Source organism: Ornithorhynchus anatinus, chromosome 11 (assembly GCF_004115215.2).
Source record: "Ornithorhynchus anatinus isolate Pmale09 chromosome 11, mOrnAna1.pri.v4, whole genome shotgun sequence".
Taxonomy (NCBI): domain Eukaryota; kingdom Metazoa; phylum Chordata; class Mammalia; order Monotremata; family Ornithorhynchidae; genus Ornithorhynchus; species Ornithorhynchus anatinus.
The window spans coordinates 5,985,407-6,011,036 of record NC_041738.1 but is presented as its reverse complement, the minus strand read 5'-3'; the positions used below and the strand labels follow the sequence as shown (position 1 = coordinate 6,011,036).

Here is a 25,630-nt window from a genome sequence, read left to right as displayed (position 1 = left end):
GTCTGCTCCCCTCAGGGCCGGCCTAGTGGCTGCACCCCTGGCTGGCGTGTCAGAGGTCGGGGGGCCTTATGCCCTTCTTTTGTTTGTTTGCTCATTCATTCCTTCAATCGCATTTTATTCATTCGTTCAGTCGTATTTTTGGAGCACTCACTGTGTGCAGAGCACTGGGCTAAGCGCTCGGAAAGTACCACTCGGCAATAGAGAAGATTGCCAAAAGTGGCCTCGCAGGATCGAAGGGGGAAGCGTTTTATCGAACGATCACTGTGCAAAAGCACTGTGGCTTAGTGGAAAGAGGCCAGGCCTGGGAGCCAGAGGTTGTGGGTTCTAATCCCGATTCTGCCCCTTGTCAGCTCTGTGACTCTGGGCAAGTCACTTCACTTCTCTGGGCCTCAGTTCCTTCATATGTAAAATGGGGATTAAGACTGTGAGTCCCTCGTGGGACAACCTGATGACCTCGTATCTACCCCAGTGCTTAGAACAGTGCTTGGCCCAAAATAAGCGCTTAACAAATGCTGTCATTATTATTGTTGTTGTTATTATTCTCTGGGCCTCAGTTCTCCCATCTGTAAAATGGGGTTGAAGCTGGTGAGCCCTCTGTGGGGCACCCCGATGACCTTGCATCTACCTCAGCGCTTAGAACAGTGCTTTGCAGATAGCGCTTAACAAATACCAAGATGATGATGATGATTACAGCGCTGAAGAAATGACACCGCCAAACTAACTCTCTTCCCCTCTTCAAAGCCCTACTGAGAGCTCACCTCCTCCAAGAGGTCTTCTCAGACTGAGCTTCCCCTTTTCCCTCTGCTCCCTCTCTGCCCCCCCTTCACCTCCTCTCTGCTAAGCCCCCTTTCCCCCCTTTCCCTCTGCTCCTTCCCCTCTCCCTTCCCCTCCCCTCAGCACTGTGCTCCTTTGTATAGATTTTTATTACCCTAATTATTTTGTTAATGAGGTGTTCATCCCCTTCATTCTATTTATGGCGATTAAGTTGTCTTGTTTTTGTCTGTCTGTCCCGATTAGACTGTAAACCCGTCAATGGGCAAGGATGGTCTCTATCTGTTGCCAAATTGGACATTCCAAGCGCTTAGTACAGTCTGCACATTAGACTGCACATTAGATCCATTGGTCATGGGTTCGAACCCCAGCTCTGCCACTTGTCAGCTGTGTGCCTGAGGGCAAGTCACTTCACTTCTCTGTGCCTCAGTTACCTCAACTGGAAAATGGGGATTAAGACTGTGAGCCTCATGTGGGACAACCTGATTAGCCTGTATTATCCCAGCGCTTAGAACAGTGCTCTGCACAAAGGGTACGCTTAATAAATACCAACATTATTATTAGACTTTTAGCCCATCAATGGCCAGGGACAGTCTATCTGTTGCCGAAATGGACAGTCCAAGCACTTAGTACAGTGGTCTGCTCATAGTAAGCGCTCAATAAATACTATTGAACGCATGAATGAAAAGTAAGCACTCAAAGGGATGATCTGATGACCCTGTATCTCCCCCAGCACTTAGAACAGTGCTCTGCACTTAGTAAGCGCTTAACAAATACCAACATTATTATTAGACTGTAAGCCCGTCAAAGGGCAGGGACTGTATCTGTCGCCGATTTGTCCATTCCAAGCGCTTAGTACAGTGCTCTGCACATAGTAAGCGCTCAGTAAATACTATTGAATGCATGAATGAAAAGTAAGCGTTCAAAGGGACAATCTGATGACCCTGTATCTCCCCCAGCGCTTAGAACAGTGCTCTGCACATAGTAAGCGCTTAATAAATACCAACATTATTATTAGACTGTTAGCCCGTCAATGGCCAGGGATGGTCTCTATCTGTCACCGAATTGGACATTCCAAGCGCTTAGTACAGTGCTCTGCACATAGTAAGCGCTCAATAAATACTATTGAACGCATGAATGAAAGGTAAGCCTTCAAAGGGACAATCCGATGACCCTGTATCTCCCCCAGCGCTTAGAACAGTGCTGCACTTAGTAAGCGCTTAACGAACACCAACATTATTATTAGACTGTAAACCCGTCAAAGGGCAGGGACTGTCTCAGTGTGTGGCCGATGTGTCCATTCCAAGCGCTTAGGATAGTGCTCTGCGCATAGTAAGCGCTCAATCAATACGATTGAGTAAATCTGAGTGAGTGATGAATGAATGAATGGTGTGGTGGGCAGTGAATGAATGAATGAATGGTGTGGTGGGCAGTGAGTGAGTGAATGAATGAATGAATGGTGTGGTGGGCAGTGAATGAATGAATGGTGTGGTGGGTAGTGAATGAATGGTGTGGTGGGCAGTGAATGAATGAATGGTGTGGTGGGTAGTGAATGAATGAATGGTGTGGTGGGCAGTGAATGAATGAATGGTGTGGTGGGTAGTGAATGAATGAATGGTGTGGTGGGCAGTGAATGAATGAATGGTGTGGTGGGTAGTGAATGAATGAATGGTGTGGTGGGCAGTGAATGAATGAATGAATGAACGAATGGCGTGGGGGGCGGCGGTGGCGGACTACATCCCCCAGCATGCACGGCGGGCGGCGCAGGCGCAGTGCGGTGCTCCGGGCCCTGCGGCCTGGGAGCGGGTCGGGGCCCGGCCCGTCGAGGCCCGTCGCCCCAGCAGCCCGGCGCCATGGCGGCCGGCGCCGAGCGGCCGCCCCTGCCGCCCTCCGGACCGGACGACGACGACGAGGAGGACGGGGACGAAGGGGAGGAAGAGGAGGGCGACGAGGAGCGGGGCCGGGGCGGAGGGGCGGGCCTGACGCCGCCCCCGCAGACGCGCCAGCGCTTCGACGAGCTGTGCGGCCGCCTCAACATGGACGGGGCGGCGAGGGCCGAGGCCTGGGACAGCTACCGGACCATGAGCCAGAGCTACACCCTGGAGGTACGGGACGAGCCCGGGACAACCCCGGGAGCCCCCCGGACCGGACCCGGGGGCCGCGCCCCTCCCCGGACCCCCCCCCCCCCCACGGTCGGGCTCAGGACCGGCGGGGTCAAAGGTCAAGGCCTCCCTCCCTCCCTCTCCTTCCATCACACTTTATTCATTCAGTCCTATTTCTGGGAAGCAGCTTGGCTCAGCGGAAAGACTCCGGGCTTGGGCGTCAGAGGTCATGAGTTCGAATCCCGCCTCTGCCCCTTGGCAGCTGTGGGACGGTGGGCCAGTCACTTCACTGGGCCTCAGTGACCTCATCTGGAAGATGGGAGTTAACTGTGAGCCTCACGTGGGACGACCTGATGACCCTGGATCTCCCCCAGCGCTTAGAACAGTGCTCGGCACATAGTAAGCGCTTAACAAATACCAACATGATTATTTCTGGACCCCCCCCCCCCCAATTGGTGCTAAACACTGGACTGAGCGCTCGGAAAGTACAATCCGGCCACAGGGACCATCCCCACCCAACGCAGGCTGGAAGGGGGAAGCGTTTATGGAAGGCTTATAATGTTTAATAATAAATATGGTATTTGTGGAGCGCTTACTATGGGCAGAGCAGTGTTCTAAGCGCTGGGGGAGATACAGGCTAATAAAAATAAAGTATAAATGTTGGTATTTGTTAAGCGCTTACTATGGGCAGAGCAGTTTTCTAAGCGCTGGGGGAGATACAGGCTAATAAAAATAAATAAATAGAAAATAAATGTTGGTATTTGGGAAGTGCTTTCTATGGGCAGAGAACTGTTCTAAGCGCTGGGGGAGATACAGGCTAATAAAAATAAATAAATAGAAAATAAATGTTGGTATTTGGGAAGTGCTTTCTGTGGGCAGAGCACTGTTCTAAGCGCTGGAGGAGATACAGGCTAATAAAAATAAATAAAATATAAATGTTGGTATTTGAAGCACTTTCTATGGGCAGAGCAGTGTTCTAAGCGCTGGGGGAGATACAGGCTGATAAAATTAAATAAAAAATAAATGTTGGTATTTGTTAAGCACTTACTGTGTGCAGAGCACTGTTCTAAGCGCTGGGGGAGATACAGGGTAATCAGGTTGGCCCACGTGAGGCTCACAGTCTTAATCCCCATTTTACAGATGAGGTAACTGAGGCACGGAGAAGTTAAGCGACCTGTCAAAACATAGTGGCGGGACCGGGATTAGAACCCACGACCTCTGACTCCTAAGCCTGGGCTCTTTCCACCAAACTAGGCTGCTTCTCCTATCCACCATTTCCCGCGCTTAGTACAGTGCCTGGAACGTACTAGGCACTTAACCAATACCATCAGTAGCGCTTAGAACACTGCTTGGCACATAATAAGTGTTAGACAAATACCATCGTCATTATTATTATTCCCTTTCCACTAGAAATGGCCCTGAGGTCAGGACAGGGCATCAGATCCAAACCTTCAGAATATTCCCTTTCATTGACCCGCTTTGCATTTCTGTCTATTGTCCGGTAGGCAAAAGGCAACTAAATAATAATAGTTGTCGTATTTGTTAGGTGCTTATTATGTACCAGGCAGTGTACTAAGCACTGGCGTGGTTACTAAAGTAAATTAGGTAGCCCCTCTGCCCCTCACCCTGGCACTTAGGTTACATAGATTCATTCATTCATTCAATTTTATTTGTTGAGTGCTTACTGTGTGCAGAGCACTGTACTAAGCACATAGATCTCCTTGTGGGCAGGGATCATGGCTTCCAATTCTGTCAAGTTGGGCTCTCCCAAGCGCTTAGTACAGTGCTCTGCCCATAGTAACCCTCAGTAAGTACGATTGATTGATTTCCCCATCTGTAATGTACCTTCTGCCTCCCCCAGTCAGGTTGTAGATGCCTTAATGGGCAGCGGATCATATTTACTAACTCTCTTGTCCTCTCCCAAGTGCTGAGTACAGCGCTCTGCACAGAGTTAAGCGCTCAATAAATAGCTATCGATCGATTAATCGGTTGTCAACAAGAGGATATATTGCCGATCCACTGTTCTAGACGTGGTGGCAGTTTCAAGGCACGGACCCTGCCCCAAGGAATTTGCTACCCAATGAAATCTGCTGCCAAATGGGACAGTGTAAGCCCAAGCGATAGGAGCAAGACACGTGAATCCAGCTAACTGTGAATTATTCATGGAGCATCCATGGGAGCATTTGCAAGTTCATTTAAGGGCCATAACCAAAGCTGCATAGACTTACTAGAGAATACTCATTTGACTGGGCCTCTAGAACGTTTATTCATTCTAGAATATTGTCATTTGAATTTCAGAATGACAGCATTCATTCAGTGGTATTTATTGAGCACTTACTGTGTGCAGAGCACTTTACTACGCCCTTGGAAAGTACAGTTCAGCAACGGAGACAATCCCTGCCCAACAACTGACTCACAGTCTAGAAGGGGGAGACAACAAAACAAAACAAAGCAAGTAAACAGCCATCAATAGCATCAAAATAAATAGAATTATAGATATAAATCATTAATAAAATAAATAGAATAATAAATATGTACAAACACAAGTGCTGTGGGGAGGGGGGTAGAGCAGAGGGAGGGAGTCGGGGCGATGGAGGGGGCCTTAGTCTACTTGCTGGTTTCTTATCAAGGGAGTATTATCAAGATGTAATTTCCTGTGGAATTTCAGATTTAAAAATATTCCCCGGCTAGTTCTACTCAGTTTTATATCCTCTGGTGGTCTTGTCATTCCTGGGTGTATTATATCCATAAAGGTGTGAAGGGCTGCAAATTTGTTAGTATTTCTTGAGTGACTGAGATGGGACTCTACAGACTGAAGGACACCCACCTACTCCTTTTATGTGGAATTAGGTAAACAATAAATAAAAGGAGCTCTGAAGATTATAGCTTCATTAGAGAAATTAAACATTCCAATCTAGCTCTTCATGGAACTCAGGGATATCATTGTCATGGACAAGATCATTAGAGGGCATATTTTACTCAAGATTCGGTACGCGTAGGGTGAAAAATGTCTGTCGTATACCATATGTGTGAACGACCTTAAGTTACCTTGTAGGGGGAAAAGGGTGAAGAAAGAATGAACAAGAACACACTTTTCCAGTTTTTGTCACCATTAGCAGCCTAAGGTAATTACTAAAGCACATCTTCAGACTGAGCTCCAACCAGGGAGAAAGAACCTCGGATCTGCCCTGGGGAGAGAGTTCTGAAGTGTACATTTGAGTCCAGTTCCCGCGGTGTTCCCTCGAATGGCAGGGCCGAAGGTAGAGAGAAAACGGGTCTCTGATCTCTAAAGGGAAAGAGGAGTTCTTTTGGTTTAGTGCAGCTGCACGAAGGTTCCCTACCTTTTAAGGGATCAATCCAACCTCGCACACCCCTGGCTCTCCAAAGGCCTGCTGGACCATAAATATTAGTAGTATCGTGCCACCAGCTAGCTGAGAAACACGTTAAACTAGAACTGATTAACTTGTACCTACCCCAGTGCTTAGAACAGTTTTTGGAACATAGTAAGCCCTTAACAAATTCCTTAAAACAAAATGGGGAAAAGCTCTTGAGGAACAAGGGGTTGGGGGGAATCCCAAGAAGAATAGAGAGGAGTGTCACTGCCAGTCAGGAGCTTTTTACCACAGTGAAGTCATCTCAGCTCGTGAGCAAGGAACGTGTCTATCAACTCTGTCATATTTTCCTCTCCCCAGTGCCTAATATAGTGCTCTGTGCACAGTAGGTGCTCAGTAAATACTATCGATTGATAGTAGGCCAGGTGATTATATAATCTGCGTTTATGTAGCCCTTTTCAAATTTTATTTTCTCAACTTTTTGTCCATTCAACTAGAGTTTATTTAAAAAAAAAATAGACTCTCCCCCTTGGTCAGAATGAAATGATGTAAATGAATACCGTTTAAATGGCAAATTGAAATGTTTTGTATACTGTAATGTACCATTTGATTTTAGCAACAATGTAATTTTATTTCATTTTTTAGGGAAATGATCTTCACTGGTTAGCATGTGCCTTATATGTGGCTTGCAGAAAATCTGTTCCGACTGTAAGCAGAGGGACAGTTGAAGGGAACTATGTCTCCTTAACCAGAATCCTGCGCTGCTCAGAGCAGAGGTAAACCGAAAGTAAATTTGTGTTTTTAAGAATTAGGACATAAGTGGAAAAATCTCTCCTGTTAGTGAAGGCTGCACTTTTCTTCCCTAAGTCTGACCCTCTCATGACTATCCAACCTTGCGCTATTTGTTGAACTCTTTGTTTCACAACACTGAGAGAAAGAAGACTACTTCATCTCTATAGGAGTTTATCTGGGGAGGATTTGTAATGCCTTGTATGGTTTATGGGAGGGAAAGAATAGCTTGATTATCGCAAAACATTTGAAAGAGGGAAAGTACTCCTTACTCATTTCTGAAGAGATTCTCTAAAGTAGTAATATATAGTACTGTGGAATATTAGACCTAGTAATTTCCAAAGAGAAGGTCCGAGAATCTAGCTTTCAGAGAGAAAAGAAACCAGAAGCACATGATTACATGAGTGAGTGGGTATATCCTTTCATCCGTCAATCAGTCATATTTATTGAGCGCTTACTGTGTGCAAAGCACTGTACTGAAAGCTTGATTCATGTTGGTAGTTCTAGAATTATGTTTATTTGCAGTTCATTAAGATCGTTAATTCGTTAAGATTGTTCCAGCCTGCAAAACTGAAAGAGAAAGAGAGAGTGAGCGAGTCAGCGAGCCGTGGTCACATCCTCTTCCGGAACATTAGATGGCATCAGTAAAGGGCGAAGGATGACTGAGCCACATCTGCTATAACCCTGAGTCTCTTAAGTGTATCAATTATTTAAAGCCCTCAGAAGAGGAGCCTCCTCTCACAAATGGTTAAGGGACTGAGGAAACAAAGCTGGGACAGAGGTGGAGGACTTTCTAATAATTAAGATTTTGACACACCCATTTCGGCTCTCTGGTGGTAGAACTGTAAACAAGCTGACTTGCTTCCTAGCAGTATCATTCGCATTAATCGGGCCTTTAGGGAACCGAGTCCTGATTTATGATGAGGTCTCCAATCAGGCAGCGTGGTTATCCCATGTACCCTGTGTGATAAATTAGCCATGTAGGAATTAGGTTTCCTTGGATAAGTGGCACTTGTAGTCAGGTTTTGCTTCATTTCTTATGTGTCATCATTCTTTTCTCTCAGAATAAACCCCCCCTCACCTCAAAACCAGGATTTAGAGATTGATTTGATCCTGAAATCTCAAACCCTAAATTATGCAAGTTTGTGTTTACATTGCTAAACTGAGAAGAGAAAATGTTGATCAAAGCCGGCAGAAAAAAATTAATCAAAACAGAGAAATTGACATTTACCTAAAATACCAGATGATGAAAATTGTGGCTTTAGAAATGGAAATGACAGTTTATCTCCCATAACCAAATATTTTAAATTAATGCAAACAACATGCTTTATTTAACCTCTTTGCTTTCTTTCTGTTGTAATTGGATTTTCTCGGCATTTTCTCTTCCTCTCTTAGTAGGCCAAGGTTACTCTATCTGCTGCCAAGATAGATTAGGAAAATGGTTCATGGACTCAAACCAACCAGAGTACCGTAGATAAACCCTTCCTGAGTCGTTAGCAAACACTGAGCGTGAGCGAAATGTTCACAGATCCACAGATTCCAGGGGGTACTAATCGGCACTGTGAGAATTCTGTTCCCAGAGGTAGTTTCATATCTTCTCGTTCTAAAGCACAGAAGATTAGGCAAGTCATATTTAAGTTTGATCCCTAGCTACTGTGGGTTGAGCACTTTTAAAATTGAGACTCACATCACTGTGCAGTGACAACAATAATAATGATGTTGTTGATGATAATTGTGGTATTTGAGTGCTTTCTATGTGCCTAGCACTCAAGTAGACTCAAGATCAAGATCGTGTGTGTGTTTCTCCTGTCTGCCTCTTTCTGTGTTTGGTATCTTCCTCCCTGTGTGAGTCTAACCTCATCTCTATTCCTCTGGGTCACCCAGACAAGTCTCCTCAAGGAGCACCTCCTATTCAGCTGCAAACAATTTAAAAAGAGAGAAAAATAAAGGATATTAGTTAAATAGAGCTAGGAGAGGAAAGAGAAAGGTGACAGGCTGGTGACTTAGAGAACGTGAGAAGGGGAAATATCTCAGACCTTTGGGAAAAGGGGGGAAGGGGAGGGCAGCAGAGACCTAGGAAGAAGTGTGTGTGTTGAAATGTAAATGCCAAATGAAACATTCCACATCCCAAACACAGATCCTCCCCAGATAAACTCCTATAGAGATGAAGTAGTCTTCTTTCTCTCAGTGTTCTGGAGGCTTTAGAGGTCCATGCTCCTTAAAGAGCTGGGAACAGCCCTCTCGCCAAGAAAAATGGGCTCTAAAAATGGGACTAAAAGCGTCCAGGAGGAGAGGACAGAGGCCCAGATTACCCACTGATAGCTCCATCCTTAATAGAGGAGAATTCTTCTTCTGTTCTAAAGCATCATCTTTTAAGGGATATTCCTCAATCCAGGTTTACCTTGCTTTGCAGCACTCTGGCCAGTGGGACTCTTTAGGTCATTTTGTTTTGATATTGCAGTATAGGAGGAAGTTTTCTAAAATGTGTCTACATTTTTATCTTTCAAATATCAGTCTGATTGAATTTTTTAACAAGATGAAGAAGTGGGAAGACATGGCAAATCTACCCGAACGATTCAGAGAACGAACAGAGAGACTTGAGAGAAACTTCACTGTTTCTGCCGTAATTTTTAAGAAGTTTGAACCCATTTTTCAGGACATCTTTAAGTATCCCCAAGAAGAGCAACCCCGCCCGCCAAGAGGAAGGAAACAAAGGTAGGCATTTTTGTCCCAAGGCAATAACGAACCTAATCCTCTTCTATTTCTATGAGAATGTTTGATTTAGTTTACCAGGTTTTGTACTTCTCTACCTAGGCTTGAAAAGGAAATGTCAATTCCTGGTGGTATCTTCCCCGTTTGCCAGCAGGCTTTTCACAGTATTCTGTTTTTTAGGCTGAGGTGTATGATGCTGCTAATTAAATAAGGAAATATTTGTGGGAAATCCTCGTTTTTTGACATACAACAGGCTGCTTTTTTTTTTTCTTTTTATGTTGCTTCTTGCTTGTCATGTTGATTTTGCCGATTGTTTCTCCTGGTTTTCCAAGATAAATCTTTGTTTCTTTGGTGAGCCCAAATTGTTCTATCTGTTTGACATGTCTCTCTATTTTATAGCACGTTGTATTTTTTGTAATTTCCTAAAGTTCGCAAGGTTTTGCCTCTAGACTGGAAGCTCTTGGTGGGCAGAGGACATACCTTCCAACTCTGTTATATTGTACTCTCCCAAGTGTTTAGTACAGTGCTCTGCACACAGTAAGCTCTCAGTAAATATGTTTGATCATGTAAGAAGTGGTTTAACAATATTTTCTTATTGCCACATCTTGGAATTTGACATCATTTTCTGTAATTCCCATATTAGGGCAGCATTTCCTGCTTGCACCACGTGAGTCATGAAAAGAAAAAACTAAAGTAGAGACCCAAAACTTCATTGATTTTTTTTTTTCTTTCCTGACCCCCGCTAAGTACTGTTGAACGACAGCAACCCCGCTTCCAAATCAGGTTTTTCTGCCATGAAGAGGAGGCCCAGGGCAATTTATGAAGTGGCGCCGAGTCCAGTATCCTACTATTCTGATTGTGGCTTGTTGTTTATCATGTGATTTGTATAAATTTGGGAGGGACAAGTTTTGTGTCATCGTCTCATGACTTTTCTCTTTCCAAAAGGCGTCAACCTTGTACAGTCTCTGAAGTTTTCCATTTTTGCTGGGTTCTCTTTGTATATGCGAAAGGTAAGGCAACTGTTAAATTTGTCATTTTGGATTTCTTTCATAATTTACAATTGTAAATTTGTGCATGAGAACGACGAATTCACTCAACTCTCAGTTGGGTTGGATATTGACCTTGAACTGGGGAAGCCTAAAAGGAACTGTGTCTCTTTAAAAGATGCATTAAGTTTTTTTAATAGTTCTTGATCTATAGACTAAACTCATTGTGGGCAGGGAATGTGTCTGGCAATTCTCTTGTCTTGTACTAGATCTTAGTACAGTTCTCTGCACATAGAAAGCAATCAATACCAATAGTGATGATGATAATACTTCTGGCCACACCATCGTAGGTTTAAAATTCCTTAGCACTAGCATATAGTATTTTCTTCCTTGCTGTAGTTTTCTCATCTATAAATAGGATGTGGATTTTTAGGATTTCACCCAATTTCTACCCCTTCTCAAAAAAAAAAAATTGGGGACTATTCTCTTAAAAGAAAAAAAAAAGCAATTTATAAAATAGTTATGTTAATTTCCTTGGGGATTCTCTTCTCATTTTGTAAAAAGTTAGGATTCCTCGAATAACTGGCACCTGTGGTCAGTTTTTGCTTCATTTTTTGTGTTATTCTTCTCTTTCGGTATAGATCCCTTCACCTCAAAACCAGATTTAGATGTTGATTTGATACTGGAATATAAACTCCTAAATTATGCAAGTTTGTCTTGCATTGCTAGATGTGGTACCCGGACTGTTCAGTGTATTGCAAATGCCTGAAAGTCGTTATGTTTCCGAGAAATCCTTGCCATGCGGGGTGTTACTGGGGGTGAATGAAAGTTAAAACAAAACTAAACAAAGCTTTTAAAATTTGACCTGGTAATTATGTCCTGAATTATATATTTTTTTCAAAATGAAAAGGCCATGTTCTATCAATAAAATGGAAGAATACAATATTTCCATTGCAAAAATTAATCCATGGGTAAAGAAGTTTGCTAAAACATAAATGGGGGTGTAAAAACCTCTTCTAGAATGAGAAAGTAAAATAATTTATGTTAATTTTTAATATAGTTTTTTTTTAATCACCTCTGATGTGACCTCTATATAAAATGAGATTGAGTTCACCAGGGACAAAAGACAGTTTGCATTAATAAAATACAATTGAAATGAAAAAGGTGAAAAGAAGCCATTGTTTGAAAGAGGGTTTTTTTTTATTTTGTGTACCTTTATTTTGGATTTCGTTCCTCTTTTGTGATGGATCATATATAGAAATATTGGGACAGTTCTGAAACTTAAAAAAAAATATTATAATTCACACTATTATTCTTACAGAGAGAAGCATCTATTAAAACAGTAAATTGAGTCATAACTGATTTGGCCATAGCAATTTATACTCTTGGCATGCAACCTTCAAGAGGTGAGTTTAGGTTCTAGATCCAGTGAAAATTACAATTTCTTAGAGAAAGGATTCCTGGGGACTTGAGCTACAGAAGTGAAAAATAAATGAATCACCCAAAGCAAAATGAACTCGGGTAATAGATCCTTCAGCTTCATTTCTTAGTGAAAAGTACAGATAAATTCCCTAATTTGGGGTCCCCCCCATCTCAAATCACTCCATTTGAAAATTGATAGAGGCAGTGAAATTGATTTCTTGCTATTCCTAGACAACCTTGATGAACTCTCACCCCCTTTTCTTCTTATTTCACTAGTTTTTATTCTGACCTTTTAAAAATCGTAGTATTTTTGTCTTCTGATAACTATGCTCACCCAGCACATTCTGTGAGGGCCCCGATAAAATTCCGCTTAGCATTTCCGACGCAGTCGAGCATAGTCATTTTACACTGATAGTTCAAGTAATTCTTAATGTCAGATTATAAATTAATTTCTATCTTCTAATCCAACTCTGTTTTCTTGCCTTCCTATCAGAAAGCATCCTCCTGATTTCTACAACTGTAGGCAGTTCTTCCCTCTAGGTAGCATCTACCCTTTCAATTCAAAACCACTCACCTTGGAGTGGACTGTCGGACATCAGTCATCCTACCATCGGCCATCTGACTGACCAGTTACTTAAACCGAAAGGGACTGGGTGGCTTCTCGCTCTCTCCAGAAGAAGAGGGAAGAAATGTGTCTGTTGTCAGAGCGTACTCTCCCACCACTTAGTATGGTGCTCTGCACACAGTAAGTGCTCAGTAAATAGGATTGAACGAATGAATGGATGATCCTGAGAGAGCACGAGAGAGAGCAGATTTCCTCCTACCTGCTGTTTATAGACAGATGGAAACCCAGATTTGTCTATTCAGACTTTCAGTTCTTTTAACGAAGCTCCACCCCAGATAACTATTCAATAAATAGCTACCAAACGACCCCAACTCCTTCTGCTTCCCTTGTTTTTCAAAGAACAGTCCCCTTTATTAATCTGACTGGAAATTCCCATATGAAAGACTTCTTGCGCAGGGATTCATTTAAGATGAATGTAATTTATTTTTGGAGCTACTGCTCCTGTAAAGCTCAGGATTAACCATTCTCAGAGACTCGTTCCAACATGTTCAGGCAAGTGTTGCCTCTGGAGCCTTCAAGCCAAACTGTTCCTTAGGCCACAGTGCATCCGCTCTTCCTCCCAGCTGTCGGTATGCTTCTAGAGAAATTCATCTCCCCTAATTGAGTCTAAGGAGAAATAACAGCTTTCGGTTTCTAAATCCTTTGTTTAAAAAAAATGCAGCAAAGCACATAGTATGGTAGCGGGCTGTGCAATTTCCTTTGCCTGTGAGCTGCTTTAGTGATAGAATATAAAGTAAAATTGATTACTGAAGAAAAAATGTGCTGGATTTGATTCAAAGCCAATAAGTTGCTATTGTTATGTAGGTACTCTTGGCACATTTGTACTTGGGTTTCAGGTGTGACCAAGTGGTTAACCACAAAAGTGATCATTTCGTCTCAGGTAGGTCCCTTTCACAAACCCCCAGAGTAACGTGAGAGGATATTCATTCTATGCTCTAAAATTCCAAAGTAATCAGATATTCATTCTAAAATATGTGTGAAAGAGAATCCACCAGAATTCAAGTCTCTTAAGGACCAAGCAAGTAACGGCAGAAGCGGTTCAGTCCCTGGGATTACGAGTTGCAGAGGGAAGGATCCACTTAATTCCCAAGACAGTCCTAAAGATTGTCCTTGGCGGTGCTGATGTCTTGCCTTCATTTATCTCTTGATGTCCCAGTAGTCTTGAAGCCTCTGCTTGAGGAGAGCAACCTCTCCAGGCAGCTACATGCTGGATGAGATAACTGCTACAGTGTCACATTGTTTGAAACTTACACTGAACTCTATCTTTAAGACATTATTTTCTGCCCTCACTGCTGGGTTGCCAGTTTCAGTTCATCATTCAGTAACTCTCTTCAAATGTCAAACCCGGTGAAATGCATTGCAACGAACATGGGCTCAGTGCTGGTTGTCCGACTGTTTCCCCGACCTCACTGTTTGTGATCTGGTCTTACTATTTGATGTTGAGTGGGCTCTTAGGTGAGGGAGGTGAATTACTTAAAGAGCTAAATGTGTCTTCTTTGCTGGGTCTGGGACAGTCGTAGAGTTTGGTTAGGACTTCAGTTGGCAATCAAGTTTGATGCCTGGTTGTAGCCAAATTCTGTCACTCTCTCAGAGGACTTATTGTTCTTCTGATTTCAGTTTTCTAATTAATCTGCCTAATGTATTGCATAGGTAGTAGAATTTGGTGTTAACATTAAGCTCTGGGTTGTCTCTGAAAAGTCTCTGTGGCTAAGAAAGTCCCCATGTGAGCAATGTGTAATCTGAGCTTTCTTCATGCTTAGTGTCAGTTCCTAGTGCTGTGCTTATTCTGGAAGTTGCTAATAGTCATTTGCATTGTCTTTTTGATATCAAGAGGTTCTCAACCATTAATAGAGCCATTTTGAATACAAAGGGCAACACATTCACATTCTCACTCTGTCATAAGCATATGTATATATGTGTATGTGGCAATCTCTCTCTCTATATATATACACACACACATACGTATATCTCGGAACTGTTCTTGAGTACATTTGGGGAAGGGAAGAGATGTCCTGGGATTTTAAGGATGATGTGGAAATACTCTGTTGGCATATTCCACAAGAATAAGGGGAACGTCCAAGCTTTTTTTTTTTAAGAGCAGATACTTCAGCTTGGTTATGATTCTTAAATTTTAAGGTCCCTAATTGTTTAGTACATTAGTATATGTTCGCTTGGCTCTTGAATATGGCAGGCTACTGGAATATAGGTAAAATATTTAATATTATTTTGTTCTAAGAAATCTGGTGTTTTCATGGAGGAGGAGAAGTTTGTTGAGGGTCCACTTGATGCAGTGCACTGTACTGTGCTGGGGAAGTACAGAGTAACTACGTAGCATGCTCCCTGCTCTCAAGGAATTTTTATTCTAAGGGGAGAGAGGTGTCAAAAGAAATAATTGGCTGCTAAGGAGGGTCTAAATAAATTCAAAAGTGCAGGAGTTAGCTGAAGTGGTAATAGCTCAGGTGCAGAGAAATGAATTGAGGAAAGCTTGTTAGAGGAGGTGGTATTTTAGGAGGGCTTTGAATGAAGGGAGAGCTCTGCTGGTCTAATTTCGGAGGGAGAGAGTTCTAAACTGGAAGAAGAGCACGAGCGAGGGGACGGAAACAGGTTGAGGCTGGAGCCAGGTAGAGCTAGAAGCTTGGCTTGGGAAGAGCGAAGACAGCGGGTTGGGGACGAGCGGGTGAAGGATCCAGATAGTTATGGTGGGGTCAGATGGTGGAGGACCATGAAGTCAGTTTTAAGGAGTTTTTATTTGCAGAGAGATTGTATCGCCGGGCCCTCCGCTATTGGAGGGTCCACATGTCCTCATTTTCAAACTGGTTCGGGGGACAGTAAATCTTTCAGTGGGCAGCTATCCTTCAGTTCTAGACCCACTGAATCGCCTTGCTTCAGTTCCAGTCTACCTGAGCCATTTTTCACAACACTGGAGAGTGGCAGGGACTATTTGCTCAGAATGCTCCAGCCTAGAAACTTCCTAGTGTGGCGCGGAAGGCCGGAGTCCCTAAACAACCAGTATCTGTAAGATCTTCAGGCCGATATAAATCCTGGGGTTTCAGAAGACACTAAGATCAGGCACAGATTCAAGCGAGGGCAAATAGGAACTACAATCGAGCCGGCCTGTGGGCCGGCAGGAACGGTCGCGTACAGTGGCAAGGAGCAGTCCAACAAACAAAAAGACTTCCATGTGGCTGAGAGCCATCACTCCCGGGAAAGGAGCCAGAGCACATCCTGTCAGGCCCCAACCCACTAAGACACTCGGCCTCACACTTCCTGCCTGTGGTCACCATGAGGGGCGGCATCTCCGGAGACTTTAGAACCAAGGGGAACAACTTTCCCGTCCTGCTTCCAACTCTGGATGCCTAGGAAGACGATAAGGGCATCCATCCCCTTGCCAATATGCCCTCAGTTACTTGGACCAGTCTGCAGTTGGGTAATTCCACCTCGTTCGGGCTGCTGCAGCTCGTTTAGGAAGCAGCTGTGGCTTCGGCAGTTGATCCTTCCACAGCTGCCGCCAGAGCTACCCCAAGCCGACTCTACAGCCTTCTCCCGCCCCTCACTTCCTGCTGCCAGAGAGCACCAGCCAACTGCCGAACGCGGACGGTAACTCAACCTTGAAGACTCTAGCCGTATAAGATCTAACTGCGTATCGACGGATAAACGGTGCCAGAACTGGGAAAGTCAAATTTATTCTCCCCTGCTCCCACCGGCCCTAAGGAAATCTGGAGATTTTTCATTCCTCCCCAAATCCATCTGGTGACGGGAGCCTCGGTTCTGATTCGGGCCCCCCCTCCCGCCCCTGAGAGTCTGGCTATACCACAGAGGTTTTAGTCCCTCCCATTGCACGCAGCAGGCAGTCAGCCAAACCCTTTCGTGGTGAGGAAGTTAGCACTTGGGGATCACCGTTGCTGAGAAAACTGCAGAAACTCCAAGCAGTCGCGGAGATCCCAGAGGGCAGATGTACTGGAAATTTTAAGATTTTAGTGCCGAAATGGAACTCTCCGGATTTGGGCATTCGATGCAGGCCTCTGGGGCCGGCTCAGTTCTGTAGCTTGGCAATCTGAGCCCTGACACTGACAGTTTCCGTTCTCCTTATTGTGGCAACCGCATCAGTGACAAGTTGGGGCTTGCCCGTGACACACCCTGCAGTTCGAAGACCAATGAGTACAATTTCCTGTTTCGATTACAGAGCGTTAAGCAGCTCTTCATTTTAAACATTTTTTCCTGTGGTGTAGCAGAGCGCGTTTGTTGGCTCTGTTTTGCTTCTTGACAACTCTACAAATGTAGCCTATTGCTGCTTCAGTGCTGCTGGCATTTCTGACCAGGGAAAAAGGACTCTGGTTGGGCTTTCTCCCACCCTTACTTTGGTTTTATCAGATTTCATCTGTTGAAGGTTTCCATTCAGATGAAGCTAAGAGGTGCTTTTCCAAATGTCCTGAGGTAAATGGCTGCTTTTTAGTAGAGGAGAGGGGATGAATTAGATCAGGGGAGCAAAATCATTTTGTACGATGTTTGGGTTTGGTTTGGGGAGACTGGCTTTGAGGGAGGCGTTGCTTTTTAAAACAGCTAGATCATGGCCAGAATATTAAGGAATAATCCTGTTTGGTTGGGGAAGCCCTTAAGGTCTTTTCAGTGCTTATTTCATATATGTTGAGTGTTGAAATCGAGACTTCATTGCCTGTCAATAGACTGTGAAGTGTGGTCTAGTTTGCTTCTTAAAGGCTTGTACGTGCATCTTGGAAAATTTGCCGTCTACCACAGCAGGTCAGTATTTAGCTAAATGATGTTTCAAGTTATATAGATATTTAAAATTTTCCATGTTTTACCAAGAATAATCAAAATAATCAAAATATTTCCATCTCAGGTTAAGGCAGGCATTTATAAGTTTTTAGACTTGCCTTATCAAGTGACTGACTACATCAGACTGAAGAGATCACTTCTGTTTTGCCTGACTTTGATTCTGTATTTTGTCCATGCCTTACTTCCAAAGTTTCTGAGACCAGTTTCCCTCCAGTTGTTTTATCCAGTCAGTAACTTGATGAATAAAACAAAATTTTAAAATTTAGGATGGTAGAGAATGTACGAACTATATATTTGTAGCAAGAGGTGCTTACAGTCAGGAGTCCTATGTTGGGATTGATGTTTATATTTTTTTATTTTAAATTGCATTTGTGGCATTTTTATTAATTTATGCCAGAATGAGCTTTCAGGAACGATTCCCAAAACGGTCAGCCATTTTTATATAGGTCAGTCATGAGTCATTTTGTGGTCCAGTTGAGTGATTTAGCAAGTTTTAGTAACATGCTGAAGGTGTATGCAGTACCTTGCAATGCAGTTCTTAGTGCATTTCAAATCAGGGATATAGTGTTCACAAAAAAAGCTATTTTTTATGCTCATGGGCATATGTTTTTGCTGTTGCTGGACATAGTGGGTACCAGGTAGAATCAGTCGACAATGCTGGATGTGTCCCAGCCCTGAGACTTGTTACTGTGCTTTTAAATTGTTTAGAATTAGAGGACAGTAAGGATTTAAAAAAATCTTTTCCCTGTCTATAAAAATAGAAAAAGGCTCCATTCTCATAACATCATTAATTTCACATTTTTCATTAAATAGGGTGAAAGGGTAAGGTCACAAATAGAATGGTTTCACTTTTGGGAATTGAGGTTTCTCTCAAAAATTATTATTCTGCCGGTGAAATTAGGAGAAAAGAAACTAGTCATTCCTTGCGGAGGGGTGGCGATGTTTGTATATGTTTACACACACTATATATATGCATACTTTGTATTTATTATATTTGAGATATATACACACCCACATATATGTCTACATATGTCTATACATGGTTTCATACTTTGTTTTTACTATATTTCATATTATTTCATGCATTTTCAATCTGAACATATTTGGACATCTAAAATTCAGTTACTGCCCTAAATGCAAACTACATAAACACCCTCCGGCATTCTTGAAAAATAGTTTTTAGAGTGTTCGAAAGTTGTTAAATTTAACCTTATAAATATTTCCAATTTTGTAGGTAACTTCCCCATGATCAGTGATGATCTAGTCAACTCCTATCATCTTTTGCTGTGTGCTTTGGACCTGGTGTATGGAAACGCAGTTCAGTGTTCGAATCGCAGAGAACTTCTGAATCCTAATTTTAAAGGTAGGCTGGGGTGCTGGAGATTCAGAGCCCAACACTGCAGAGCATTGCCTGCAGAGGAGGGAGCGGGGAGGGCGACCCCCTTGTGTGTCTAGAGATTCAGTCATATTTATTGAGCGCTTACTGGGTGCAAAGCACTGTACTAAGTGCTTAGCACTTAGAATGTACAGAATAATGAAGACATGTTTCCTGCCCACAGGGAGCGTGCAGTCTAACAAGGTAAACACTCTCCCGAAAGCATTCCAAATCCTTAGGGAGCAAATGCAGTTGAGTTAAATGTAATGGGCAGCAATACTTCCTCTCATGGTGAGTCCCCTTAAAGCTGTTGGTTTAAAATCTGGTACGACCGCTCAGCAAAAAGTAGTAGAATGTTTTCCAGTATTTCACCTATTTAAGTAATGAATCTTTTGACTCTGTATTTAGCAGCCTCTGCTACACAGTATTTGTTTAATTAAGGACAACAGGATTTTATCGATGGCCCACAGAGACAAGCCAGAAGTTTAGTTTGCAAAGCAAACATGGTGAGGGACATTCAATATGCATTTTGCCTTGAACAAACAGTGGGCATTTCTGTAGGGGTATGCACCCTGCAGACAACATTCAGAATCAGCAGGTTTCCGAACATTCAGAATCAACAGGTTCCCAAAAGATCTTCCGTTCCAGCCAGCTAATGTTAGGGTCACACTTTAGCAAAGTGAGCCTTAAATATTAGTTCAACAGGCTAGTCTAGGGTTGCGATCTCATCAAGGGGAAATTTTTGACCTAAGGAAGAGAGTTCTTTTAAGTTGCTTTTGGCTGGTAAGTGGACTTCCATATTCTCTCTTGATCCGTCCTTCCATTTCCTTGCTCTCTGTTGTTACTTGTCACTGAAGCCGGGACAAGGAGAAGCTTTGTAATTGAACAGATAAACACGTGCAGATAATTAGGTGGGGCAGAGAAGTTTCCATTGAGTCAGCAGTGCAATTATTTTTTAAAAGAGTGTTTCTGGTTTCCGAGGCTGAAAGGTCTCTCTGAGCCTCTAACATCTTACAAGTTTTTAAGCTCATCAGTGAGGATGTGAGAAGCAGAGGGAAGGAAAGAAGAGAGGTTTTTTCCCCCTTTTTTCAGTTTTCAGGGCATTTGGCGATTATAATATGACCTTTTTATGAATAACAGATTTTCAGAGTTATTTTCTCTGGCTGTTTCTATAGGGCATGATTGCTTGAATATGTGGAGTAGTTAGCCTTTTGGGCATAATGTGCAGCTTTGGGTGGACCCTTAAATTGGTAAAATAGACTTGCCATCTTATATACTTCTAATAAACAAACACTTTATGTATTTGGGACTAAATTAAGCAGGCATCATATCTGATATTTTTGCCAAGTTTTTTGCAAGTTGAATGTAATATTTGCTGGTAGCTGAATTTTCCTTACAATGGTTAACTTTCAAGGCCTTCCTGAAGACTTCCAGAATAAGGATTCTAAACCCTCTTCAGAGCCCCCCTGTATCATTGAGAAACTCTGCTCCCTCCACGACGGCCTGGTTTTGGAAGCGAAAGGAATAAAAGAACACTTCTGGAAACCTTACATCAGGAAGCTTTTTGACAAAAAGGTTTGGGAAGAAGAAAAGAAGTGCGGCGAAGTGAAATATATTTTCTCCTCGGGAGTGAATTAAGATTTATAGGCTGATCATCTTTTCTTTTTTTTTTTAATAGCTCTTGAAAGGAAAGGAAGAAAGTCTTACTGGATTTCTTGATCCTGGGAACTTTGGAGATAGTGTGTAAGTATTTTTTTTACAGCAGTAGCCAAGTGATCCTGACTTGTGAATGAAAAGGGCTATAGGAACTGTACATTTTGTGCCTTGAGGTGGGAATATTGTGAAAGAATTTTATTCTGCACAGTTCTAAGACGTTTCTTCAGCCCAACCAAGGCCACGCATGCTAAGTGGTGTCAAGGTACAGAAATTGATTTGGTACAAACTCTGAAGTAGACAAGAAGAAAGGCTAGAAAAATGGGTCAAACTCTGAAGAGCGAAGTTCCTGGGATGTAGGACTTAAACAAACACAACCGCTACCCTTAATGCTTAAAACAGTCACAAATTCTACCAGCTGCCAAAAATCAAATTAAATGACGTTTATTTGTCTGGCGGAGAAAAAGAGGGGGAGGGGGCATTGGAGGAAAAAAATCATAAATTCAGGATGAATGAGCACCTCTAAAAGCTGTTACATCGAACCTCTGAATTAGTCTTTGAATCCGACCTGTTCATGTGGAAATTTATACATGAAAAGCAGTACCGCGAAAACGGTGTGGTTTTGAAGTTTCCAGGACAGCAAGAAAGATGTTCTCCCCTCACAGAGAAAGCTAAAATACAGCTTGTAGTCTAGATGCCGTCCTAACCCCGGAGTATACTGATACAATGAATCCATTGTGTAACAAAGGGGCATAAACACAAAACCCAAGCTGCAGGGACTTTGCTCTCCCGGGTCTGTAGAAATGGCAGTAATCAAACTAAAAACTTGCCTTAGGGTGCAGTGGATATCTTCAAATTCTGTAGACTGCTTCCAGCTAAATAAAAAGTGGAATACTCAAACAGAAAGTTTTTAAAAAAGGGGTCAATAGAAGGCAATGAAGAAAAGTTTTAACGATAAAGAGGATGTGAATATAGACAGAACACATTAGGATTCTGGTTTGGAAAGATAGAGACTGAGAGGGGAACATGATTTAAGATAACATGATTATTAAAGTTGTTGCCATCCACTAATCCCGCTATGAAGGGGCACCCGGGGAAGCTTGCTGATGGTAGGTTCGAAACAAACCAAAGGAAATGCTACTTTACTCGGTGGGTGGAAAACAGAATTAATTGCACTTATTCTGATTACCCTATTTGTAGCTACTTTTATGTGTCTCCCCAGTTAGAGTGTGGGAAGGGAGCAACTCTCGTGCATGATAATAATGGTATTTGTTAAACATTTACTAGGTGAAAAGTTGTGATGTGAGATGGTCCCGAATCTTGAGGATGGTTGTCCAAGAGGGCCAAGCACCCTAGAATACCTGTTTGTTTCTCCATTCATTCAGTCATATTTATTCAGCGCTTACTGTGCAGAGCACTGTACTAAGCGCTTGGGAAAGCACAATACAACAATAAACAGTGACATTTCCTGTCCACAACGAGTTCACGATTTAGAGGACGAGCTTGTGGTGGGCAGGGAACATGTCTACCATCTCTGTTTTATTGTACTCTCCAGAGTGCTTTGGACAGTATTCTGTACACAGTAAGTGCTCATAAATATGATTGATTTCTTTATATTAAAAAATCATCCAAAAGAGCAATTCTCTGTTCTACAGCACTGACAGCCTCTTCTTTCTGTTCCTTAGGAAAGCCATCAACAAGGCCTACGAGGAGTACGTTTTATCTGTGGGGAATTTAGATGAGCGGATATTTCTTGGAGAGGATGCAGAGGAGGAGATTGGAACCCTCACCAGGTGTCTGAACACCAGTTCAGGAATGGAGAGTGCTGAAAGAGTGCACGTGAAATACAGCCTGCAGCAGCATTTTGACAGGGTCAGTGGGATCACACCTGGGGCTCCGGAGATGCTAAGGAGGCTCCGAGCTTCCCGCGTTGGCTTGGAGACAAGGAAGCAACAGCCACCCAGAGGGGAGTGCTATTTGACACCCCTAGTGAAGGTGGTGCGCTTTCTGAGGGCCTCTCCTTTGAAGCAAGTGTCCTCAATTATACGCCCCTTGCCTGCTACTCAGAAGAAGCCAAACAACCTTGACTCTTGAAAACCTGGTTCAAAAAGCCTATTGCTGACCCGTTTTAAGGATCATTTTTTAGCAAAATGATCAGAGAAAGGAAATGGTCACCCTGTAGAGACATGCTAACCTTGCTTTCCAAGATTCTCAGTTTGTGGATTGGGATTTGTCTCTGGGCCAATTGGTGGGTGGGTCTAGGGTAGCCTGTAGTTCCCGAGGATCGAGTCTGTAGGAGGTTTGTGGCTCAGAACAGCAGCAATAATAATGGTATTTGGTAAGCACTTACTCCGTGCCAAGTACTGTTCTAAGCACTGGATCTGCTTGGAATTTTTTTCCACAGATCCAAAAATTCTCATTAAATATGGGTGAAAAGTGATGGTTGGGGCCCTGATGGAAATAGTCCTAAGAAGCTCCAGAAAATAAGCCTGAGAGGATCATGTTTTCTGGCTGAGAGGGAATCCCATCCGAGAAAACCTTGGATGATCAAGTTTGAGATTGTTGCCCTAACAGTTTATGGTGCTGACCTGAGAATGTCCGCTTGTTTTCATTGGCCAGGTGGAGCTGGTGTTTTGGTTTCTTCCTAGGTTGGATGGCTTTTCCAAGAGTTTGTATAGGCTATCGTGGCAGGGGATCTCCTGGAAGAAGGAAACTCTGTTGTTAGGTACTCAAGCAGGCCTGCCGGAAGCCCATGTCTCCCTGAGGATTCCTGACAGGAAGCCATGTGTGATTGCTAAAACTAGGCTTTCTCCCAACACTGCTGCTGTTTCTGCTTGTGCGGCCAATTTCTTTTATTTTCGGGCTTCTGCACTGTGAGGGGGCAGAGCTGGTTTTCCAGGGCTTTCCACTGTCAGAAATCACAGCTGTCCCTTAGAGTAGGGGCCAAAATCCTCAGGCAACAAGAAGGAGAAGCGGTGTCCTTCTTTTCTATCCGTTTTCCATTTAACTTGTACAAAATTGAGCGTGTGACTATGTACCTTCTCGTTACTATTTCCGTCCACCCACCACACAAAACGTTCCAGCACGAAGTAATTATTGTGGCATTAGAATAATTCATGAAACATGGGCAGTTTATTCTGTGACTGGGATTCGGTTGCCTTCGTCAAGCCGTTACCAGAATCTAAAGAACATTGTAACTGAGAAATAAACCCAGGATTTCTGGACTACTAACTAAATTCTCCCTCCTGTAATACTCCAGAGAACTTGGTGGTTACACTGTCTTTAGTGAAGGTTTGCAGGAGTTAGCTAAGCACCCAACTTCACACGCCCCCCGCCCCGACACCCTCAGACTCAGCTGGGCGTTTTTCACAAGGAATCCGGCTGGCTGGGATTTTATTTGAGCTTTGTTTTTAAAAGCCAAATGTGGTAAACCTGAAACCAAATGGGATCGCGTTTGTCTCCGGTCTCCAAGGGGAGGGCCTGGGAGAAGGAGCTCCTCAGGCGGAGGCATCTGCTCATAACCCTTCTCCCCATGCCAAAGCCAGATTTTTCTCCATGTTGCAACATCGTGGGACTCACATGCAGCCTTAGGCATTCTAAGAGTAGAGGTGCGTTCAGTGAACCGCATGTATCGCAGCTAGACTTCGTGAGTTTGGGGTGAGGCCTTGCCGTCCCGACCTGGTTGGAGTCTGAGGGTAGCAGCCCCAAAGAAGTCATCCGGCGAGTAGTTTTATCACCGAAAGATTAATTGTAAATTATTTGTTGTGTCTCCTTAGTCTAAAGTGTTTAGGATCGCAACTCCTCTCACTGGCCGCAACTACATAAAGGAGAGCAGCCCGTACGTGACCCCGATTTCCATAGCCACGCACAGCTTGAGTCGCCTTCACACCATGCTGAAGGGCCTCAAGAACGCTCCCAGTGAGAACCTGGAGCAAATTCTAAGGTGAGCTTGGGCCTTCGCACGATTCCGTGGAAAGAGGAATCCACGGTAGGTGCCGATGGCAGTCACCCTCACGGGCCTAACCAGGGAGAGAGGCAGAGTCTATGTACTTTGTGGCAAGCAGCGTGGTCTAGTGGAAAGAGCCCAGGCCTGGCAGTTAGAGGACCTGGGTTCTAATCCCACCTCACCACCTGGCTGCTTTGTGACTTTAGGCAAATCTCACTTCTTTGTGCCTCAGTTTCCTCAACTGTAAAATGGGGATTCGGTACCTGGTCTCCCTATTAATTAGTCTGTGAGCTCCATGTGAGACAGGGACTGTGTCTGACCTGCTTAACTTGTATCTCTGGCAGGGCTCAGAGCAATGCTTCATCCATAGAAAGTGCTTAACGGATTCCATTTTTATTATTATTATTTTTTGTGATGGGCATCTAAAACCTCTGGTTTGTCACTTGCTTGCCTGCACCTGCGGGTATCCAGCCCTCTGGACTACTGCCCCAGATTATTCAGCCCAATTGTTACCTCTCTCCTCCTGAAAATTAGTCCTCTTTCCTCCCTGTCCCCATTACCTCAGCTTTAAGGTCCTCCTTCCACCCACCTCTTTCTCCTCCCCCAAATGAGCTCTTTTCCCACCACACCATTGACACGCTCCACTCTAGCCAAGCAGACTTGCTACTGACTCTGGCACACAGCACTCCCGACACACCTTTTGATGTGGAGGATTTGTCAGACCGTCTCACTTCCACCCTTTTAAACCCTTCAGAAAAACCCCACCTCTTCTTTAAAGCCTTTCCCGTTTAGTCCCAGGAAACATGAGCACCTGTGTTTGTGATCTTTGTGTGCCGTTGGTGGTAATTGATCGTAATAATATTGTTTTTAAAATGTTGGCGATTGTTACAACTTAGTATGTGCCAAACATTGTACTTTGCACCGGGGTAGGTGCAAAATAACCAGGCCGGACACAGCCCCTCGCGCACATGTAGTTCACAGTATTAGTGGGAGGGAGAACAGGGAGTGAATCCCTATTTTACAGATGAGAAAACAGAAGCCCAGAGAAGTGAAGTGACTTGCCCAGGGTCCCACAGCAGGCTAGTATCAGAGCTGGGGTTAGAGCCCAGGTCTTCTGACTCGC

The 25,630-nt window shown here is 43.5% G+C and overlaps 1 protein-coding gene across 2 annotated transcripts in view; it reads left to right on the top strand.

The window, feature by feature from the left end:
• The first annotated feature begins 2,582 nt into the window (after positions 1 to 2,582).
• The window catches only part of RBL2 (RB transcriptional corepressor like 2), a 33,930-nt gene continuing 10,882 nt past the window's right edge, over positions 2,583 to 25,630 (top strand). The window contains exons 1-9 of one of the 2 annotated variants that reach the window (XM_029075424.2): positions 2,583 to 2,876; positions 6,851 to 6,981; positions 9,509 to 9,709; positions 10,652 to 10,716; positions 18,768 to 18,896; positions 20,323 to 20,483; positions 20,587 to 20,651; positions 22,247 to 22,433; positions 24,338 to 24,504. In XM_029075424.2, coding sequence (XP_028931257.1) covers positions 2,625 to 2,876; positions 6,851 to 6,981; positions 9,509 to 9,709; positions 10,652 to 10,716; positions 18,768 to 18,896; positions 20,323 to 20,483; positions 20,587 to 20,651; positions 22,247 to 22,433; positions 24,338 to 24,504 — 1,358 coding nt within the window. In that variant the 5' untranslated portion in view covers positions 2,583 to 2,624. Of the gene's footprint in view, positions 2,877 to 6,850; positions 6,982 to 9,508; positions 9,710 to 10,651; positions 10,717 to 17,000; positions 17,174 to 18,767; positions 18,897 to 20,322; positions 20,484 to 20,586; positions 20,652 to 22,246; positions 22,434 to 24,337; positions 24,505 to 25,630 lie in introns of those variants that run through there. The other variant, XM_029075426.2, reaches the window with a different exon arrangement.